At 40.1% G+C, this 24225-nt stretch overlaps 2 protein-coding genes across 2 annotated transcripts in view; both read right to left on the reverse strand.

Moving 5' to 3' along the window:
• Positions 1-17224, reverse strand: part of LOC310715782 (OX-2 membrane glycoprotein-like) — a 104859-nt gene extending 87635 nt beyond the window's left edge. The window contains exon 1 of the mRNA XM_083522479.1: positions 17214-17224. The gene's annotated coding sequence lies outside the window, so the exon portion shown is untranslated. The remainder of the gene's footprint in view (positions 1-17213) is intronic.
• On the reverse strand, positions 6242-11793 carry spry2 (sprouty RTK signaling antagonist 2). Its single transcript, XM_083522455.1, has 2 exons — positions 11455-11793; positions 6242-9010 (listed from the first exon to the last, which is right to left on the reverse strand). Exons 1-2 carry the CDS (start codon positions 11558-11560, stop codon positions 7986-7988), a joined length of 1131 nt encoding a protein of 376 aa, XP_083378581.1. The 5' UTR covers positions 11561-11793; the 3' UTR covers positions 6242-7985.
• Positions 17225-24225: the final 7001 nt, after the last annotated feature.

Consider the following 24225-nt stretch of genomic DNA (forward strand, 5'->3'; position numbering starts at 1 on the left):
TGGCCTCATTTGTGCGGTTTTTTGGAGTAGTTGAAAAGAAGGTTTTGAGCTCATGATAGTTTAAATAGATATCGATCAGTGTTTGACTTATTCATATCATTCTATTAATAGATTGTTGTGCTAAAAGTAACATTAGATTCTTTTCTGATGAATGGAGTTGAATCATTTGACAAAAAATATAATAGGAACATTGTAGTCATAATAAGTATTTTGGACACTTAAGTATATTTTAAGGCAAATCCTTTTGTACTTTTACTCAAGTGAAAAAGTTTACTTTTACTGGAGTCATATTTAACTGAGTGGATCTCTACTTTAACTCAAGTACATGGTTTGTGTACTTCGTCCACCACTGTATATAGATACTTAAAAAACATTTTAAACTCAACTTGACAATTAAAACTACTGATGGAGGCTGTAATTAACAATGATGTGATGATGATTCAACAAAATGATTAATATATTCTTATAATTCAATTCAAGTAATTTTTATTTGTGTGGTGCTTTTAACAATGGACATTGTCTCAAAGCAGCTTTACACAGATAATGCGGTAATAGAGAATAAATTAGCGAGCCGGTGCCAACTGTGAGGAAAAAACGTTAAGAGGAACCAGACTCACTTGGGTGGCACCAAATGTCCATTCATTCAATTCAATTCAATTCAATTCAATTCAATTCAATTCAATTCAATTTAATTAAATTAATTTTATTTTTATTGCGCTTTTAACAATGACCATTGTCTCGAAGCAGCTTTACACAGATAATGTGGTGATAAAAATGAGTCAAATGTTCTTTATAAGTGTAAGTTTGTCCCTTAAACCTTGAGAGGAACCATCCTCATCTGGGTTGCACATTATGTCCATTTATTACAGATAAACGATGTTGCGGGGTGCAGTGACGGTGATCAGAAGCAAACTGTAGTCCTGAGTCAGTGCAGCAGACCGTTGACAATAACTACAGTCCAAATCCATCCTCAAAGCTCCCGTTCCCAGGCCAAAAACAGTAAATGCACAAATGTGTTATATACATTACAGTGCCAAATGTATGCTACCTCATTTGTCATTCTTACTCTCTGCATGCATTGATATCATCGTTTCAGCCTCAGCTAAGTGTTGATTTCAGGCTCCAAAATGTATGAAGAAAGAAAAGAAAGAGGGTGTTTTTTTTTTAAGGTTTGCTTTCATATTTCATATAAGTTGAATTCACATCTACATACAGTACCATTTAAATGTTTAAACGAACCTTTTTTTCCCAGTAATTTTCCTTTATTTGTATTATTTTCAACATTGTACATTAATGCTGAAGACATCCAAATTATGAAAGAACACTTATGGAATTATGTATTAATAAAAAAAACTGTTAAACAACCCTGAATATGTTTTATATTAAATATTGTCCATAATAGCTACATGTAGTTTTGATGACAGCTTGGTTTCTCATGTCTACCTTTACTGCGGAAAATGAGCTTATTAGAATTACCAGCCTCAGAAACCACATAAATGCTTCACAGAGTTCAATTGGCAGACATATTTCAAAATCCACTGTCCAGAAGAGACAGTGTGCAGCAACGTAGCAAAGAAACCAATAGAACACCATGCAGAAGAGACTTGCTTGGTTTAAGAAATAAACATTAACTTGGTGTAAAACTGTCCTTTGATCTGATGAGTCAGATTTTAGGTTTTTGGTTGTAACTACCATGTTTTTGTTAGAGAGGGTGAACAAGCAGTTCCTGAATGTGTGGTTCCCACTTTGAACTGTGGAGGAGGAGGTGTGAAGGTGTGGGGGAGGCTTTGCTGGTTACACTTTTGGTGACTTTATGCAAAATTGAGGGCAAACTCAACCAACATGGCTACCAAAGCATTTTGCAGCGATATTCTGTTCCATCTGGTTTGCACTAACTGGGACCACTTTGTTTTCCAACAGGACAATGACCCCAAACACACCTTTAGTTTATGTAAGATATATTTGTTCAGGAAGAAGAGTGATGGAGTACTACTTCAGATCACCTGGTCTCCACAATCACCTGATGTCAATCTTTGAGATGGTTTGGGATAAATTGGACCAGAGAGTAAAGGAAAAGCAGCCAACAAGTACTCAACATCTGGGAACTCTTTCAAGATTGTTGGAAAACCATTCCAGGTGATCTCATGAGGCTGATGAAGAGAATGCCAAGAAAGTGCAAAGCTGTCCTCAAAACTAAAGGTGGCTACTCACCTTTTACATGTACGAAACTTATTTTGGGTTATTTAACACGATTCACATTTGTTCTGTCTTAATTTCAATCTCTTTAAGTATTAATATACAACAAAAAAAATTAAGATAAAACAGTGAATAAGACGCTACCCTAGGTAGTGTAAATATAAGTGTATAATCAGAAGTATAAGAAATATTTCAGTAATAAATGGACACAAGAAACTCTATTGCTGCAATTCATACATCTGAATAATGACGACATGAAAACCCCACATTAATCAAAATTCATTTTCAACTAACCTGAATAACCATGTTTTTTTTTTTTTCAACAAATAAATGTAATTTTTTTATGTATGCCATTACATTAATGCAATCAGACCTCATTTTGCATTTACACACACACACACACACACACACACACACACACACACACACACACACACACACACACACACACACACACACACAGAGTTTTGCAACAGTGAAGGTTTTTTTCCACTGATAGTGCGTAAACTTATCTGGAGATCACACAGTGAGATTGAATTTTTCCAATGACACATATCACATGCTGACAATGACATTAGCCAGTGTTTTTAAGTCTTTTAGTTTATATTGTGTGTGTGTGTGTGTGTGTGTGTGTGTGTGAGCGTGTGTGGTTAGTTTCCACAGGAAATGGCGTACACACGTAGACAACTTTCTCAGAAGTGTGTGTGTGTGTGTGTGCAAGAGAGAGAAAGGATAAACGTTAAGAAAAAAAAAAGAGAGAGAGAGAGAGAGAGAGAGAGAGAGAGAGAGACCAGCTAGTTCCTTTTTTTCTCTACTAAAAACAATGTTCTTGAAGATTTTGCATCCAGAATTAAATTTAGCTGTAAAATAAATTCCACAGAACAGCATTAGAAAAAAAACCTATTTATGAACACAATTCATTTATCTAATCTAATATTTAAATGCATACTGAAATTTGAAGGCTGTTTATTGGAGGCACAGATCACACCAGGGCCTAGTCGAAATTCTGTGTGTGGGCGACTTGTTTATAGGTTATTGAGGTTTTTAAACTCATTTGATTTAAGGTAACCAGTCAAGGTAGGTATTAGCTTCAAAACATTCCTCACAGCTGCATAGGCTACTCCAAAAAAGTGAAACATGGCTCCAATGTCTTCAATTCAATTAATTAAGACATTGTCTAAAAGCAGCTTTACACAGACGATGCGGTAATAGATAATAAATACATTTGTTCCTTATAATTGTAGGTTTTTTTAAAAAACTCAGAGATGGCATTAGGAAGAAACCTTGCGAGGAACCAGACTCGAGGGAACCCGTCCTCATCTAGGTGGCACCGAATGTCCATTTATCCGTCGTTGTTGAGGTGTGCAGTGATGGTGTTCAAATGCATCCTGCAGTCCTAAGCCATTGTAGCAGATTGTTGTAGCAGCCATTGTGTTGCGCCGTAATTTCATGGATCACCAGTCCGTTGATGCGAAACCACCTCAAGCTGCACAGAGTGGCCTCCAATCGAAGAGAACACCATCCAGAGGCAGGGCACTGGTCACACTGGTACCTCAGGAGAATGGTTAACATAACTGTCTTCTAATCAACATGGCTGCATTCAGGCATATTTGCTTGTGGTTTTAAGGGGAAAAATATAAATCGCTAATCACAGGTTGCTAGCTAGCTTGACTAGCCTGCTACCAACAGTGAACACAGATTCTAATCTCTAGTGGTAAAAATGATGTAATTCCATGCTAGCTCTGACGTTTAGCTTCTCAGGTTAGGCAGAACCAACATGACAGTCTTGTTCAATTCTGGATTCTGATTAATTAGAAGCCATTTATTTTCAACGCAAAAAGAAAATGAATGAATTGCTGGAATAAATAACTATTTTATAGTAACAGATTCACTGGAAGGTGCAAAAATAGATGTGGTGATGTGTTGTGTAGTAACATTTAGGCAATTTGCTATTTTTTTAATGACGAATTCTAGGAGACAACAGGTGACATGGAGAGGAGCAACATCTACAAGGTTCAGTACTTCGTCTTATCGTGTTCTCCATGGATAAATTGTGACATTGTGCGTTACTGTTTGCGTTTTCGTGAACGCTTTCAAATTTCAAATGGAAGTCCATTGGCAACTGTATTTCGTGTGTCTTACGATTTATGACAATTACATTTAAATAACAATATTAGTTACCACCTTTACTTTTTCACTGTTTCAGCTGCACATATGTAGCCTGCCAAAACTCAAAAAGAATCTTTATATTTCCGATGCCTTGCAATAAAATCTGTCAATCAAGTGTCAGGGGTAAGACTATATTAGTGGGCGTGTTTGTGTTGGGATGTGACCTCACTTACAGTTGATGGCCAACAGGGGAAATGCCAGTAATAGACGATTTTGTGGAATGTTTTGAACAATGGAGGTAGTCAGTGAAATTGTGGAGGACATATTTATGCACGTGCAGCAAGTTGATGACAGTTCATACTCTACAGATTGCCTCTTACTCAGTTTCGGACAGGTAAAATAAGTTTGTGACCTTGAGGAACAGCAACATCAGTAAAGTTGTCTTTGCAAAGTAAAGTGGCTAACAGGCTTTTTGTGAAGGACAGAACATCTAAAGAACCAGGACATCTTTTGATGGACTCATCACTGTGCTTTCGCAAAAGCGAAAAATGCAAACAGTAATGCAATATTTGCAATTGCGTCTTTGATTATCTTTGGTCACAATTTCTGCGTCCACATACTGTATGGAAAACTCAATTGCAAATACAATTTGCAATTTCTTTTAAAAATTGCCCGGGAATATCCTTTCATATTTGTATACCATGTAATACCATTAAAAAAAAAAAATACCGTATTTTCCGGACTATAAGCCGCTACTTTTTTTTTCCACGCTTTGAACAACATTAGACCAATGAAATTTCCGAACGGAAACAAAAAAAAAAAACACACTTCACCTGTGTTCTGAGCTGCACGGCATCGGGAGAAAAGCTTCCACAGGGTGATTTTTAAACGCACGACTATGCCAAAAGATAAACTCCCGAGAGAAATTGTTGTGAAAGGAAGGAGGAAGACAGTGAACAATGACTTTCTTGGTAGGCTACTGTTTAGATACAAGCCATTGTAACGCGTTGAGTCTGGGTTAAGGGAGAGCTCGCTAACTCCAGTTGCAACAGAAATCATATAAGCACAAACAGTTTTCCAAAACTTGTGCTTTTTTATTATTCTTGGCAACAGCGTTAAGGGTTAGTCAAAGAAACTTAGAAATGAGCATCAGAAAATATTAAAGACATAATCCTCAGTCTTGCACACATGCAGTAATAGCAGAAAAAAATGCAGTGGCATGCTATTCCCAAAATACCGCTATGCTCCTAAAGGAATCGCAACATATTTCACCCGTTACACCGTGTGTAACGTCTCTTTCGTTAAAGCCTGTGTAAAGTTCATTAGTTTCAGTGTAGACATTACATGCGGCTTATAGACAGGTGCGGCTTATTTATGTTAAAAATAAAAAATTTTGTAAAATTCAGTGGGTGCGGCTTATATTTGGGTGCGCTTTATAGTCCGGAAATTACGGTAGATACTTACACGATGTTCACAAATACAGACCTGGTCATAAGTGTGGTATGTGTAATAATGTGAAATATTTTACATAGAATTGGTTGAAAATAGTAGTATCAGATAGGTCGAAAGGTGAAGTAGCCATGTTCCGGTTTAGTCGTCTCTTTATAGACAGGTAATAATTAAATAGTAAACCATACAGCATTGAGTCTATGACTTATTGAATCCTATAAATAAGAACATAGCCCATAAATGTAATTATATCCAACAAATCACATGAATGTTTAAGATAAGTTCATAAAATCAACCAGATCTTCCTATGTGAGTTTGCATGTACCAGGTGTTCTCTGTATCAGCTATTCTGTCTTCTGAAATGTGACCCGAGAGTAGGTCTCAGCAACAAAAAGCCACAGAAAGTCTCCACAATGCCGCTTTGTAAGCGGATGTTACAAAAGCAATAAGAATAATAAAAAAAAAAACCTTTAGAAAACATCATGGGTCAACTTCAACAACGTTAATATATTTTCTGCTTCATCATGAATATAACTTTCACGCACTCTTATTTGCATTATATACAGCATTCACGTTTCTCAACGTTAGCATGATAGGTGCCTCTGTAAAAATAAATACTTTTTTTGCACAATAAAAACTTAAAAATAAATATCTTTTAAACATTAGAGCATCAATTTTTTTTTTCACTGTACAATATTACAAGTATTGCTCCAGGAATAAATCAAACCTTGAAAAAAATTTGTAATTTACATAAAATACAATAAACGCTCCATAAATGTTTAATGTATAAAGATCTTTCGACGTGTTAAGGTATAACGTGGCACTTTTTTTCACAGCTCAAATGTAAAAAATCAAAAAATCTCTGAGGCACTTATCCAATGAGTAATTTATAAATAGCTTTAAGTGTAAAAATTTTTAAAAGTGTTATTGCTAGTTATATCAACATTAATAAACATTTTGACTTTAGTTAACCAAAATAAAAAATCTAGGTAAAATTTAAAAAAAAAAAATCAAAATAACAATCAGATTTGCGAGACAAATCAAATCAGTATCATGAGTCAAAGCCAATCTAATTCCTGAGTTATAAATACTTAGATTCATGAGTCTGGGGGGGGATCACTGAGTTTTGCCGCTTCTCACTGTACAGTGTTAAACCTACATTCTGTCAACAAACAAATAACCATGACAACAATAAAATGAATCAGAATTATAAACAGGTCGGCCTGTCTACACTGCAAACCAAAAATATAGGTAAAGGTTGGTACCTTAGTGATTAAGGCATTGGATTTTGGGTCTAAAGTTTGTAAAGATTGCAAATTCATCCCAGCCACACCAAGAGACCACCCCGGGGCCCCTAAACAAGGCACTTAACCCCATAGCTGCTTAGATGAAGAATGAAGTATGAAGAGATAAATGTAAATCGCTCTGAGTAAGGGCCATGAAATGCCATACATAAATAAAAGTAAATAAACTCCACACTCCGTTGTGTTTCTGGTCTACAGTGTTGTCTACTGTCACACAACCAGAACTTCCCAAAACATTTGAAATAAAAACGTGAGCCAAATTGAGGCGAAACTACAAAGAATGGTTTAAAAACGATTCGTTTTCAGTCGGAAATGAAGAATTAAAAAATCACTAAGAACTAAGAAATACACCGATCAGGCATTTTGACCACCTCCCTAATATTGTGTTGGTCCCCCTTCAGCTGCCAAAACAGTCCTTAACCATCGAGCATTAACAGCATTAATGTCTTCAGCAATTTGAGCTACAGGAGATCGTCTGTTACAGGAAGTAACAGCCTTCGCTCCCCACTTGCATCGATGAGCCTCGGCCACCCGTGACCCAGTATTCTAGACGTCACAATTAGGCCCCATTCAAACTCGCTTAAATCTTTACACTTGCCCATTTTTCCTGCTTCTAACAAATAAAAATTGAGGACCAAATGTTCCTTTGCTGACTAATAAATCCCACCCACTAACAGGGGCCATGATGAAGAGATAATCAGTGTTAAACACTTTACCGGTCATAATGTTATGATATTATTATGTTATGCCTGGTTGGTGTATAACATTATTATATTACATTACATATGTAACATATATTATTATTATTACAAAATTAAAAACAAGACATGGCTTGCCACCTTCTATTATTAAAAGGAGAACACACACTAAATACATAACAAACCAACACCATCTCCATCAGTGCCTAAACAACAAATTAAAGCCTAATCAGAAGGCTTGAGCAACTTTCAGATCTTTGCATCTACAGCCAGTCCGGTGGGTGCAGTTGTGGCAGAGTTGGCACAGTGCCAAGCAGCCTCGGGCTGGTCCATAACATAACAGGCAGGGCAGGAAGAAAGCTATGGCTGCGGCCGTGCTCCATCGCGTACACCTCCGGGACTCGCGGCAGGAAAACGGGGCGTCGGCGCTGGAGTCCTCGTCGTCACTGGAGCAGTGGTAGAGCACGGCTTTAAGGCAGCACACACATGTGCTGTACTCCACGACTGCCTCGGCCGAGCACAGGCAGCGGCGGCCGCACAGCCAGCAGCTCGGAAGGGGTGTGGCAGCAGCGCAGTCCCTGCACTTGCAGCGCCTGCAGCGATCACATGAGCTTGGGTGCTTCTTGTTGTGTTGCTTCGTCGTTTCCTGTTTCGATTCCAAGTTGTGATCTGTGGAAGAGCTTCCCAGCAGCTTTGTCTCTTCCTCTTTCCAGTCGCTACTTTTGGGTTGCTCCCGTATCGCAAGATCTGGCTCAGCTACGCTTCTCTGCTCTGAGATGCAGCTGCCGGGCACCTCCAACACGTCCTGCTTCGAGTCAAAGCTACATGGTTGTTTCTCCACTGCTGTCACTTTTTGTCCCAAAGTTTCCGAAAGGCTTAGCTCCTGTGTGCATATTACAAACAATCCCATTTGCGCATCCGTTTCGAATTTCTCCGGCTGTTCTTTTACTACGGTTTCGCCTTCCACAGTCCGTTGTTCCGACGATGTTCCAATCTCGGTAGACCTCCGCGCACTTTGAGGCGAATGCGAAGAATCCGGAGTGTGATCATCTGGACCTTCTACCTGAGCAGAGTCAGAGACTTGTGGGCGGGGCCAGTTCGTAGGACTCTCGGTGTACTCGTTGCAAGAGTGAACAGTTTGGATCTGGTGGAGGGTGAAAAGGCCACTGCCACCGTCCCGGGCTCTCGGCTCCATCGTTGCTTGAAAAGGGGGTTGTAAAGATATCTGGAGCGACGTGAACACATCTGAAAGTCCTGCAGGGAAGACAGAGCGCTAAATAGGATGTCAACGTACCTGTCTATGCAAAACAGCATGACTGTAGCCAACAGAAGATATCTAATCAACATACGCATGTAAATAAGTACCAGCTTTCCTGCTACTTGGTTACACACACACTCGTCAATTAATGACTGATATTGAAACCTCAACATTTTTAACAATTATTCTGACAAAAAAACCTGCATTGGGTAACATGTTTCAAGACATATGTAATTGAATTGCAAATTCTTGGCCACATTTAATTACCAAAAAAAACACTCTTAAATCAAAGTGGGTCGTGTGCCTAAGGTGAGTAAGTTCGTTCAAAATCTGAAAGTGGGTGCGGAATTACTTAAGTTTGCTTAAGATGTGATTTCCGCCGTACACATACGAAATTGGTGGAAATTCAGAAATATGTCTGCACAAACAGAAGCCAACAGAAGAGGCTAATAAACAAATCCATGCAAATAGCGTGCACACACACACACGTTCTGCACACACACAGAGTTCCTTTGTGCAGTAATGGGCTGGTGGCCTTCTCTCTCTCCCACTGTGAATGGCTCTCACTCTCCCCAGTTTCACCTCCTGTTATATATTTTTTTTTTGCACGAAATCGTGACCACAATATATATAAAATATTAATACGATTTAACATATTACAAATAGCAGCTGATCTGGTCTTGTCCTTATCGGTGTGCCCTATTATTCTAATGAGCACACTTGATTGGCAGCTTTGATCTGCAGTGGTGGGCCATGCATTTCACACTTAGGCTTTCAGTGGTGTCCTACCTTAATAAATCCACCTTTTAATACCATCATTGTTATACAGAAACGCAGTATAACAGAGTGCTGCATCACACACAGGAGACAGACACAGAAAAAATGAATGGCGTTCCTAAAGCACAAAACCCATAACACAATTCAACAAGTCTCCTTTCACTGTTGCCACAGCCGCATTGTCTGCATACATCATCTCTAGCAGAAGCATTGACATTAAACTCATCCGAATGACGGATTTCCCTGCATTTTTGTGCATTGTTGACATGCATAAGTGAATTTTTGTGCAATTTCTTTCAAATTCAGGAAAGAAAACACGAGTGTTAATGTTTCATGAAAAAAAGCTCAACAACTGTTTTGGCCATCTTTCCTTACAATGTCCAGCTTTTCTTAAAAACTCCGTCTTTGTGAAGGTTCTTGCAAGTATATCTATGACAAAATCAATCTTCTCATTGCGAAATTATAAAAAATTTAATCCACACGTATATATTGTGCAGTTTGCGACAGATGCGGTTTGCAGTAGTCCGCTCTCTGACCAATCAAAGGAAGTGAAAATGCTGACGTGACTGGTTGCCTGCTAGGGGCCTTGAAGTGGCTGAATTGCAGTCTGATTGATTCAAGCAACATAGATTTAAATGCTAACTTATGACAAAACTGAATGAACTGATGAAACTGAAACCAGAAACACTATGAAATGAAGAGAATAGACTATTGTGAATCATTTAATTCATATTTATAGTAAAATGATATGTCAGTGATGAGTTCAGGACAGTAGAGAAGACAGTATCCCAGATCCTCATATCTAAAGCCCACTAGAGTTCAACTGGTAGGATCACTAGGATATATTTCATTCACTTGGTTGCCTTTCAGCGACTACATTATCATACCCTCACCTACCTATATAGCTGTCACTCACTTTCCTGCTCTGATGAGAAGTGTGATGAAGTGTGTTTGTCCTGATTAAAGCTGTTTGAGCTGTGAAGTGAAACTCAGGGACCTGGTGTGAGGAGAGCATCGTTGTGCCGTCACATAATATTTGTCATTATGATAGATAAACAGATACACAGTCAAAAAAGACAGAGAGACAGTAAGACGTTCCGAATGAGACAGTCAAACAGACAAAGAGTAAGACAAAAAGACTGGAAAAAGAGATGAGAAACAGGCAAACAGAGACAGAGAGAGAGGCACTCACTAAGACAGATGGAAAGACGGTGTTAGATGAGAGAAAGACAGTGAAACAGACAGAGAGACAGGCAGTCAGTAAGACAGACAGAAAGATATGCAAATCGATAGACTGAGACAAGCAGTCAATAAGACAGACAGAAAAACAGAGTTAGACAGAGATTCAGACACACAGACAGTTAGACAAGGAGACAGAGAGACAGACAATGAGACAGACAGGTCTACAAGTCCAAATGTCCTCTGTCTGGAATTACTGCAAGTTTTTATACATGTGACAATCCATAACCATAATTCCCATAATGCACTGCAATTAATCCATGAAAACACACACACACACACACACACACACACACACACACACACACACACACACACACTGCACTGCTCGAAGGCGAACTTCACAACTCTTTCACACACACGCACGCACACACACGTTACAGTGATAATTAACTGAGGAGTCAGAAATAGTTTATAAACTCACCGTAAGTTTGTGTGTGTGTGTGTGTGTGTGTGTGTGTGTGTGTGTGTGTGTGTGCGCGCGCGCGTCCGATCCGATGTTGTGAGTTCAATGCACCCGTCAAATGCATTGAACATCGGATGTCCTTGCAGCTTTCTTCACTTTTTTTTTTTTACTATAAAACACAGAGTGTATAAAAAAAATTAAAAAAAGTACAAGTCAGAAACCAGGTGTCAAGTCCGAGTGCACGAGCAGAACCGTGGTTGCGCGAGCGCGCGCGTGCGGGCAGGAGCGCGTGCGTGTGTGCGTCCGTTGCGGAGGAGAAACAGAGCAGCTCTTTGTCCCGCAGGATGTAACGCATCCGGTCCGCGCGCGCACAGGCACGGCGGGTTGCCATATCGCCAGAAAACGCACGCGTATCCACAGGAGTCAAGGGCGCGCCATTCAAGTGTCTTTAATCTGTTTGAACAAAAGTAAAAAAAAAAAAAAAAAAACAACAAAAAGGTTTTGTAATTAGTTTCTGTTGTACATTAAGAACGTCTAAGAATGCATTTGACTGAAGAGAAACGTACTAAAATCCCACTGAAACTGAAACCCTCCTTCTCTGTTGCCCTTCAATCTATCAGAATCACTGATTAAAATGTTACTATATTTTTGTCATGAGTATGTATTAAATTATTTCTAATTATCATTCTCTTTATTATTTTTTATAGCTTTTCTTCTGCCTCCTGGAGTGCACATTTAGGTTAGATTTTCACGTGTTGCCAGGGGCAAACACATCTGCTGTGAGACCCTCAGAATGAGCATCTTGGGTGTGTTGTGTGAAACTGTTGCTTAAACCGATCAGATTTTAACCAATCGAAAACTGTTGCTTCAACCAATCAGAAACTGTTGCAAAGCCTTCTCTACTGCCCTAAACACTATCAGAAGCACTGACCTACATTTACAACCTAAATTCTAATATTTGTTCTATGAAATGTATTAATTTATTCCCAACAGTTTATTCTCTTCATTTCCTAGTGTTTCTCTTGGCTGCACTGCTTCCAGTACGTGTATGTGGATGTTAGATTTTTTGTCCAATCAGATTTCCGCCTCTATGTGCTGCCATGTCAAACTAATCTGCCCAGGGCCTTCAAAGTCAGTACCACTGGCGTTTTTACCATAGTCTCCTTAAGAAATAGCTCTGTTTCTTTAACCAATCAGATTTAATATTCGCCTCACAGGCAGCTCGCTGGCCCAGAATAGCATCAGCATTTTTCTGTCCTCCGATTGGTTGGTCAGAGGGAAACTGTTACAACCAAGTTAGACTGGAAAAACACGTGTGTAGCACGCAGCACGCATTAATACATCAGGGGTGGACTTTTTTACGCCTACGGAGGAATAGAAATTGATTTGGTCTCGGACATACTTAAAAATCCATTTTCAAGAAAAACTCGCCATCTTGAGGAGGTCGGCCAACCCCGAAGCTAGCTAGTGTGTCTCAGCCCGGGAAATGGTTTGTTCACCACTTCCAGACCAGTGAATATGAGCGGTACCACTGGATTACAGCCTCTGAGGAGCGGTACTTTTTTTAATGTTTTGGTCATGTTATTAGACAAATATTGATTCTGAACTGCTCCAGATGATGTACGCGGCACAGTTGTGGTTGTAGTGTAGAGGTTTGGAGTCTTAACTGGGTTTGTTGCTTTAGTAAAATGGTTTTCACCCTCCATTTGCAAAACATGCTAAACTCGAAAGATGGAGATGGACTAGACAGACCCAGCTGAAAGCAAAATGTAATTGATTTGTTATGAAATAAACCCCTTTAATAACCACTTTCACTTCAAGTGCTAAAAAGACAACAGTTTTATTATTCAGTATTAGCTGTGTTTTCCCAAAGCGACTGAACTCGCAGCCGATAACAAGCATGTTGAGGTTAGTCAATAATACTTATGTCTTTAGATTACATCGTTGCATTGCAACAAAACTGATTTGGAAATAAACTTGGAGCTAAATGATCAATGCACAATGATGCTAGCTGTATTATTAGAATGCAGTGTCTAATCAAAGCGTTCTGATTCATCACAGTGGAAAATACCAGAGTTGTTCAATGCGTGCGTTTACTATCTGAATTCGGAATCTGCATTTGTTTATTATATATCATTATTATAAATGACATAATAACAGGAGACTTTACACAGATTTCAACTTGGAGTTGGAGACTATCTTGCAGGCATACAATTACATCTGTATTTTCACATCCTTTGATTGGATGGTCAGAGAGCGCATTAGTCAGAACTAACAACCTGAATCTGTAGGAAACTGCACAAGCTCAAATATACTTGTGTGGATTTAATAGACTTACTAGGCCATATTCAAAGTGGACTTTTCAAGAAAATCTGGACATTGTGAGGAAAGGGTGCCAAAAAAAGTTTAAAACAGTAAAACTTTTTTTATGAACCATTTATACTTTTGTGTATTCTTTCCTGTAGATTTTGCACAAAAAAAACACATAATTTTCGAATCCCCTGGAAAACATTGCACAAATATGTACAGAAACCTGGAATCATTTCATGAGGTTAATATTGATGGTTGTGCTAGAGATGATGTATGCGGTGGTGCAGCTGTGGCTACAGTGAAAGGAGACTAGTTGAATTATTTGAGCTTGTGCAGCTTGCAGATTCGGTTTGCGAGCTTTTGACTAGCACAATCTCTGACCATCCAATCAAATGACGTGAAATTGCAGATATTTTTGGGCCTTTCAGTAAGCAAGTCGCAGTCTTATTTGGTTAAAACGACAGATAGCAACATGCGACGTGACAACTGAAATCTGATCGGCTCGAAACTCAAACCTAAACTTACACTCAGTGCACTGCTGCATAAAAGAACCTATGAAATTATAAGAATAGGCTATTGGGAATCATGTAATACCTAATCATGTACAAAAATATACAAAAATGAATGTCAGCGATTCTGATAAAATGTGGGTCAGCAGAGAACGCCTTGCTGTCCCTGATGGCCTTCCACTTATAAAATTAAATCATAATATTAATAATGAATAATAGATGTCTGTATATTTGGTGCATTCTCTTTGCTTCAATTGTGTTTTGATTGCAATGTAGGCACAACCTTTGTTCCTGTAGGAGCCATGATTTCCCACGTTTGCCTGCAAGGTTCTCTCGGTTCCTTGTCATGGTGGGAACATGTTCCTCAGGGTTGGGCTCACTCCATAGAGTGCAATTATTGATTTTAATATTTTCAGCGAAATTGTAACAAAAATCTCTTTGATGGCATAACCTTCCCTGAAGACTTTATCTCACAGTAATTTACTCCATTTTTAGTCCTGGATAGTTAGAGTGCCACAAGTGGGCTGCGTTCTACAGGATATTAATAAGTTGTGATTTTAATATTTGCTGCCAAGTTCGAGGTTTGCCAGCACTGCTCCAGCATGTCTACTGAATGTTGTGCTGAATGCCCTGTTCAGTGGGCAGGATCTGCATACAGCAGGCATGTCATTTCAGAGTCTCACAGAATAAGACTGGCACCGCTGATCGTGCCAGACTGGTCACCAGTTCTTTCAGGTTAATGTTCTATTATATTGGTCTTTGGCAGCCGTCGTGTCTCAGAGAAAAGCTCATGGAGAGTCTCATGGAGAAAAGATTTGGTTTGCTTGTTGTTAATTTTTATTTTTATTTAATAATGTAACAGCTGCCGGTCTTTAATTCAAATCCGTAATGTGTAACTATTGTTACATGTGCAACAGTTCAACAGGAATTTCACTTCACTTCTACTCTTATTATTCATCATTCATTTATTCATCTTCTCCCGCTTATCCGTAATTCGGGTCGCAGGGGCAGCAGTCTAAGCAGACTTCTCCGTGTCCAGGGATCGGGCTGTCAAGGCCCCCGCCTTCGACTGCTGCCCAATCCTCTCAGCACCGGTCCCTTACGGTCCCTCCTGCAGGTGGTGAGCCCACGGGAAGGCGGCCCCACGTCGCTCCGACGTCACGGTCCTTGATTTATCTTTCTCGTAAGGGTCCCCTGGAGCATAGAGGGTTAAGGGCCTTGCTCAAGGGCCCAAGAGTGGCAGCTTGAACCCCCGACCTTCCGATCGGTAACCCAGCGCCTTAACCGCTGGAGCCACCACTCCCCCACTCTTATTATCATTATTATTATTATTATTATTATTATTATTATTATTATTATTATTATTATTATTTTTATTATTATTATTATTACAATAGGTGTTATTATCTTAGCTCTTAGTATCAGTTTAACTAACACACGCATGTCTGCTTTAATAATTTTCTTTCAGGAAGATGTTAATAACATCCAACCTGTCAACTTGAAACGTTGTCATTGATGTGTGTGTATATATATATATATATATATATATATATATATGTGTATATATGTATATGTTATTAACATCTTCCTGAAAGAAAATTATTTTGGACTGGTTCATGTATATTTATGGCATTTGGCAGATAGACTTTTCCAGAACCACTTCTAATTATCTCATTTATGAAGCTGAGCAGCTGAGGGTTAAGGGTTACTCAAAAACCTAAGGGTGGCACCTTGGAGGATTTTAACATCTTAACCAATAAACTACTACTTCCTTTGTTCTTATAGGTGGATATTATTCAAAACATTTTAGTTTATAATTTGTGGTTATAATTGTGCAATGGCAGGCCGTGCATTTCACCCCTAGGCTTTCAGTGGTGTCCTACAGAAAGCAATCCACCTCTCAATAACGTCATTCTGATGCCACAGCAATAGAAATCATCAATTTTGTAGAGAAATGCAGTATAACAGAGCACTGCATCACAGACAGGTATCTCATGCAGCAAGAATGAATGCCATGCCTAAAGCAAGAAACCCAATTAACACAATTCAACAAGTCTCCTTTCACTCTCAGGGAGAAAGAGAAAAAAAGATTGCCCTCTAGTGGTATATCTTACACAGTAAAACAATTCTACCTAGCTACATATAGTGTTTCCTTTTCATGTCACCCACAAATAAGATTTTATCAGATAATAGTAATCCTCTTGCGTCAGTTTCTTCTCATGGTTTGTTCCTCGTATAATCTCTGGGAGTTTTTCCTTGCCACGATTGCCTCTGGCTCTCTCATTAGAGATTATTTTGTAAATGTAAAATTTATCCCCAGAATTCATAAAGCAGCTTTTGTGAAAATGTCCAAGACTAAAAACACTAAACAATTAAAACTGAACTGAATTAAATTAAACATGTGTGTGTGTGTGTGTGTGTGTGTGTGTGTGTGTGTGTGTGTGTGGGTGAGGAGAGAAAGATAGGACACCCTGGAATACACAATTATTACATACTCATTTCTGATGCTTTTGCTGTAATGAGATATTATTTTGGGCAATTTGTTTGTCTGTCTTTCTTGCTTGTCTGGCACCTTAATATGTCTGACTCTTTCTATGTGTCTGTCTGCCTGTCTATCTTCCAGTTTGCCTGTCCATCTATTTCTGTCTTTGTCTGTGTATTTATCTGACTGTCTCTGAGTCTCTCTCTCTCTCTCTCACACACACACACACACACACACACACACACACACACACACACACACACACACACACACACACACACACACACACACACAGTAAGAAAAATGGAGCATCCTTTCAAGACCTATGTATTGTGCAATGCATACCACCAGAGGGCAATATAACCTTTGCAAGCGTGTGTGTGTGTGTGTATATATATATATATATATATATATATATATATATATATATATATATATATATATATATATATATAAACTATTTTATTACTGTATTATTTCTTCTTCTTCTTCTTCTTCTTCTTCTTCTTCTTCTTCTTTCGGCTGCTCCCATTAGGGGTCGCCACAGCGGATCATCCGTCTCCATACCACCCTGTCCTCTACATCTGCCTCTTTCACACCAACTACCTGCATGTCTTCCCTCACCACATCCATGAACCTCCTCCTTGGCCTTCCTCTTTTCCTCCTACCTGGTGGCTCCATCTTCAGCATTTTTCTACCAATATAATTCATGTCCCTTCTCTGCACATGTCCAAACCATCTCAATCTCGCCTCCCTCACCTTGTCACCAAAACATCCTACATGTGCTGTCCCTCTAATATACTCATTTCTAATCTTGTCCATCCTCGTCACTCCCAATGAAAACCTTAACATTTTCAGCTCTGCTACCTCCAGCTCCACCTCCTGTCTTTTACTCAATGCCACTGTCTCTAATCCATACAACATCGCAGGTCTCACCACAGACCTATAAACTTTCCCTTTCATTCTTGCAGATACCCTACTATCACAAATCACTCCTGTCACTCTTCTCCACCCACTCCACCCTGCCTGCACTCTTTTCTTTACTTCTCTAACACACTCTCCATTACTTTGCACTGTTGACCCCAGGTACCTGAACTCCTCCACCTTCTCCACCTCTTCTCCCTGCAACCGCATCACTCCACTGCCCTCCCTCTCATTCACACACATGTACTCTGTCTTACTCCTACTGACTTTCATTCCCCTTCTCTCAAGCGCATATATCCACCTCTCCAGGCTCTTCTCAACCTGCTCTCTACTCTCACCACAAATCACAATATCATCTGCAAACATCATAGTCCAGGGAGACTCCTGTCTGACCTCATCCGTCAACCTGTCCATCACCACTGCAAACAGGAAAGGGCTCAGGGCCAATCCTTGATGCAGTCCAACCTTCACCCTGAACCAGTCTGTCGTACCTACTGCACACTTCACTGCCGTCACACTGTCCTCATACATGTCCTGCACCACCCTCACATACTTCTCTGACACACCTGACTTCCTCATACAATACCACAACTCCTCTCTCGGCACCCTGTCGTACGCTTTCTCTAAATCCACCAATACACAATGCAGCTCCTTCTGTCCTTCTCTATACTTCTCCATCAACATCCTCAAAGCAAATAAGGCATCTGTGGTGCTCTTCCTCGGCATGAAACCATACTGTTGCTCACAGATGGTCACCTCTTCTCTCAGCCTGGCTTCCACTACTCTTTCCCATAACTTCATGGTGTGACTGATCAACTTAATTCCCCTGTAGTTACTGCAGGTCTGCACATCTCCCTTATGCTTAAAGATCGGTACCAGCACACTCCTTCTCCATTCCTCAGGCATTCTCTCCCCTTCCAGAATCCTGTTAAACAATCTGGTTAAAAACTCCACTGCCATCTCTCCTAAACATCTCCACGCTTCTACCGGTATGTCATCTGGTCCAACCGACTTTCCATTCTTCATCCTCTTAATCGCTGCTCTCACTTCCTCCTTACTAATCCTATCTACATCCTGCTTCACCAACTCCACATCCTCCAACCTTCTCTCTCTCTGATTTTTCTCATTCATCAGCTGCTCAAAATACTCCCTCCATCTTCTCAACACACTCTCCTCATTAGTCAACACATTTCCCTCTCCATCCTTTATTGCTCTAACTTGCAGTACATCCTTCCCAGCTCGGTCCCTCTGCTTGGCCAATCGGTATAAATCCTTTTCTCCTTCCTTAGTGTCCAACCTCTTATACAGCTCCTCATATGCCTTTTCCTTGGCTTTCGCCACATCCCTTTTTACCTGCTGCCGCATCTCCTTGTACTCCTGCCTACTTTTCTCATCACTCTGTCTAACCCCACTTCTGTTTTGCCAACCTCTTTCCCCTAATGCTCTCCTGCACTTCCTCATTCCACCACCACGTCTCCTTGTCTTGCTTTCTATTTCCAGATGTCACACCAAGTACTTTTCTAGCTGCCTCCCTCATCACTCCTGCAGTAGTTGCCCAATCATCCGGCACCTCTTCACCACCACCAAGCCCCTGTCTGACCTCTTCCCTGAACCTCACACTACACTCTTCCTCCTTCAGTTTCCACCATCTTATTCTTCTTTCAATCCTTACTTTCCTCCTCTTCTTCTTCGCCTCCAAAACCATCCTACAGACCACCATCCGATGCTGTCTAGCTACACTGTCCCCCGCCAATACCTTGCAGTCTCCAATCTCCTTCAGGTTGCATCTCCTACACAGAACATAATTCACCTGTGTGCACCTTCCTCCACTCTTATACGTCACCCTATAATCCTCCTTCTTCTTAAAATACGTGTTCACCACTGCCATTTCCATCCTTTTAGCAAAATCTACCACCATCTGCCCTTCCACATTCCTCTCCTTAAAACCATACCTACCCATCACCTCCTCATCACCTCTGTTCCCTTCACCTACATGCCCATTAAAGTCTGCCCCAATCACCAATCGTTCTTTCCTAGGTACACCATCTACCACTTCATCTAATTCACTCCAGAATCTTTCCTTCTCCTCCATCTCACAGCCAACTTGTGGAGCATAGGCACTGATGACACTTATTATCATCCCTTCAACCTCCACCTTCACGATCATCACCCTATCAGAAACTCTCTTCACCTCCACTACACTCTTACTGTACTCTTCCTTCAGAATCACGCCTACACCATTTCTCTTTCCATCCACACCATGATAAAACAGTTTAAACCCACCTCCAATGTTCCTGGCCTTACTCCCTTTCCACTTGGTCTCCTGAACACACAGCATATCTACCTTTCTCCTCTCCATCATATCAGCTATCTCTCTCCCTTTACCCATCATAGTACCAACATTTAAAGTACCAACCCGAACCTCTACTCTCCTACACTGCTCCTTTTCCTGCCGTCTCTGTAGACGTCTTCCTCCTCTCCTTCTGCTCCTTCGGCCAACAGTAGCCCAATTTCCACCGGTACCCTGTCGGCTAACGATACCTGTGGCGGTCGTTGTTAACCCGGGCCTCGACCGATCCGGTATGAAATTCTCATTTGTGATCCGCATATTTGATTTGGCACATGTTTTACGCTGGATGCCCTTCCTAACGCAACCCTCCCCATTTACCCGTGCTTGGGACAGGCACTAAGAGTGCACTGGCTTGTGCCCCCCTAATGGCTGGGTTACTGTATTATTTATTAAAAGTTTTAAATAAAACATTTATGACAAGTAATAAATTTTTTGGTTGAGTTTACACTACAGTGCATGTACTCCTTTTGTCATACGTAACCCCAGTGAGTATCGAGGTACATCCCCTTGTGTGTGTGTGTGTGTGTGTGTGTGTGTGTGTGTGTGTGTGTGTGTGTGTGTGTGTGTATATATATATATACACACACACACTCACACACAAGGGGATGAAGGAGAGGCGAAGATTGGAGGTCTAAATCTCAGTGTGTCTGTCTGAATGTGAGCGTTTGGAGATTTGGAGCTAAATTGAGATTGATTTCCAGGATGTGTTTGGATCTCATTAAAGAACCCGAGCACAGATGGCAGAGAAGAGCGACAAACCTCAGCTGTAAATTACAGCCAGATAAAAAAATTCCGAAGCGGATATGACAGAAACATATGATGAGTGAAACAGGGGTAATTCGGCAGTACTTTGCATCTCCTAGGACGCATTAATGTGAGCTACACTAAACTTCACTAATCTGTACCTTAATTATACTGTGGTTTAGGCGGGGCCCAACGGAGGCCCCCTTAATGGACGATCATTTCGATCGCGCACATCAAAGTGTGTTGATGGTTTATTACGTTATTTTCTCATTGTGCACACACAGACAATAGCATTAGATGCAAGAACAGATGGTGTGACCAGAGGTAAGCTATCAGATATTGGTCTGAAATGTTCATGTAATCTTCATGCTAGTTGTAGTGCTTCCTCCAGTATCCCATTTATAGTGGTTCTGTACCATGTACTTGAGTAAAAGTAGAGATGCACCTTGTAAAAAATATTGCTTCAGTAAAATTGCTCTCTTTAAATTTCATTCGAGGAAAGGTACAAAAGTATTTGCTTTCAAATGCATCCAAAGTACTGATTTATTTTAGCAATAATGTTTCTTTTATCATTTTTGTCACAAGACAGTTTATAATTATTAGACTTGAATCAACTCTAATGTTACTCTTAACACACCAATCTATTATTCGAATCATATTAATTATTGAAACACTGATTAATATCTGCTCAAATTCACACTACACACTATCACTTTCAAAATAATCCCCTTGTACAGTAATATAGTGCTCCCAGTGTTCCTGTGGTGTCAAAATGGTGACCTTTGTGCTGGATCTGCATCTCCGGGAGGAGGGCAAGTGCTTGAAGTGCTTGCGACACTCAAAACAACCCTAAAGACCCCTTGCATCACCATATTTCTTGGAAAACATCTCTTCTTGGCAGATTTGCCCAGTTTCACGCAGAATATCACGTTTGCTCTTTGTTCTAACTTGTTGTTCATTATGAAATCTCAGAAGTGGTAATGCACGTGGTCAGAATAGTACCAGTTAGTACCATTAGTCTCGAGACTTTTTTATAACACCGCGCTATTACCTCTCTGTTTTCTTTTTCAGTTATCTCAACCACTTACCACAGATTGAGATAACTTCCAAGTTTCCTATTCTTCTTGCTTTTTCTGTGTTTCTCAGGTTTCCAGACAGTAGGTCATGGTCATTATGAAAGCATACCAATAAAAAAATAAATAAAACAAAAACTAAACACAGACCACTGACAATATTATGTACCCGAGTACAAGGCTGCATGAAGGAAGCAAAGCGGCGCTACGGAAGAAAACTAGAGTCACAGTTGCGACATGGTGGCTCTAGGAGCCTGTGACATGGACTATGAACCATCACAGACTATAAAACACCATCTTCCAATGGAGAATGCGGACGCTTTTCTGGCAGACGAGCTCTTTTACGCTCGCTTCGAGGCTGCAGCTAATGCGCTAGTGACACAAACAGCCTGCATGCTGAGAGAGCCGGAGAATTAAACACGTTTACATCTCAGAGCGTGATGTAAGGAGGGGGTGGGGACCAGGAAGGCAGCAGAACCAGATGGCATCACAGGTTGGGTTCGGAAAGCCTGTGCAAACCAGCTGGCACCGGTGTTCACTGAGATATTCAACCTCTCCCTGGAACTGGTCTGTAGTCCCCTCATGCTTTAAACAGTCCACCATTGTTCCTGTCCCGAAGAAACCCCAGCCCACTTGCATCAATGACTACCGTCCTGTACTCCTGACATCAGTAGTGATATTTGAGTAGTGAGTAGTTACTTTGGAAGACTGGTCAGAGACTTCACAGCTTCATTACCGGACACACAGGATCCCCAACAGTTCGTGTACTGCCAGAGCTGCTCTTTTGATGACGCTAACGGACATTTTCTCCACACAACAATGAGCCACCTGAACTGCAGAAAAGGGAATTTTGCGAAACACTATAGTGTTAAACGCTGTATTAAACGCTATAATTCCCTTCAATGCTAACCTATTAGTTGGAAGTCCTGGGACTCAGCCTGCCGCTGTGTAAGTGGATCCTCAACTTCCTGACTGACCACAAGCCGTACAGGTGGGCAAACACACCTCTTCCTCCCTGACCCTCACCCTCAGCACTGGAGCTCCTCAAAAGTTGTGTTTTGAGCCCCCTGCTGTACTTACTGTACACACAAGTCTTTGTGGTCACTTCCAACTCCACCACCATCATCAAGTTTGCTGACAACACTGTTGTGGTGGGCCTGATCTCCAACAACGACGAGACAGCCTACCTACAGGAGATTAAAAACCTGAAGAGATGGTTCAGGAGAACATCTTTGTTGGCTTTCACAGCTATATATTAATTAAAAATAACACCAATTTAGAGACAACAATAAATAAATGGAACAAACATAAAAGCAAATATTAAACATTACATTATGTAATAAAAGTATGCTAATGTTTAATCTACATATGTATTATTCACATGGCACTAATGATAACAGGTGTAACTTTTAAACTGGCTTCTGGAAATGCATTGTGTTGCAAGTCTGATTCATATCTTTGTTTACTAACAGCACTTTTCTTCACCCAACTCCAAATGAGATTATTAATGGCGAACACTCGGATTTCATCCATTAGTTTAACACATTGGGTCAAGAGTTAATAAAAGCAATCAGGTCCAGAGAGTCTGAGCATTTTGTCATCTTAATGACCCGCTACCCTAAATGACTAATTTCCACATTCAATCCTTGGGCTGAGATTAGAATTATTATATACAACTCTTCCTGAGTGCTGTAGGTAATGAATGTGGAATGAGCAGTGAGTGTGTTCATGCATTCAAAACGTTTCAGTAAAATCACCCATAGACATTCGAATTTCTTCATCACATCTGCTTTCACACTGCATCTGTGTAGTTACATTTTAATTGCATGGGAAAAAAATACATCTGGTAGTCTCATGTACTGTCCCTTCTAAAAATATTGGAAAAAAGTCAAGGCCAGTTCTTTGGGTTTTTTTTGCTAATCACAAAAAACATGGGTTTTTGAGCAAAATAACAATTATATAAAGTTTCTGTTACAAGTGATTTCTACTCAGTTTATCGCTCTGAATGCGATTCACCCCATTATGATCCGATTTCGATTTCATTCAACACATCATGATTCGTTGCAATGGAAAAAAAAATATGATGCTATGCAATTCAATGTGGTACAGATATTTCACATTTAATGCTTTGGTTCAGACAGAAAGCAAATCATAAATTTACTTATGTGCCTTCTGACTTTCACAAACACGCCTGTGTAGTGCAAAAAAAATAAAAAAATTACATAAAACCAGATGTTCTTTTTCTGTTGTGTCTCCAGGAAGATGCAGCTCTACCTCTGCCATGTCAATCTGTATTTTATGTGACTATCAATCTATATATAAAATATTGGTCACAAATTATTATTAAGTGTATACCGTAGTATATTATTATAATATTAATATAGTGCATGTACTAAT

The sequence above is a fragment of the Silurus aristotelis genome (genome assembly GCF_946808225.1).
Source record: "Silurus aristotelis genome assembly, chromosome: 20".
Classification (NCBI taxonomy): Eukaryota; Metazoa; Chordata; class Actinopteri; order Siluriformes; family Siluridae; genus Silurus; species Silurus aristotelis.

Excerpts from the sequence above, each read along its gene's own strand:
- spry2 (XM_083522455.1), bottom strand. The coding sequence starts at position 11,560 with ATGCATTTGACGGGTGCATTGAACTCACAACATCGGATCGGACGCGCG. Across the intron at positions 9,011-11,454 it reads CACACACACACAAACTTACG|GACTTTCAGATGTGTTCACG; the intron begins GTGAGTTTATAA and ends TCTTCCCTGCAG.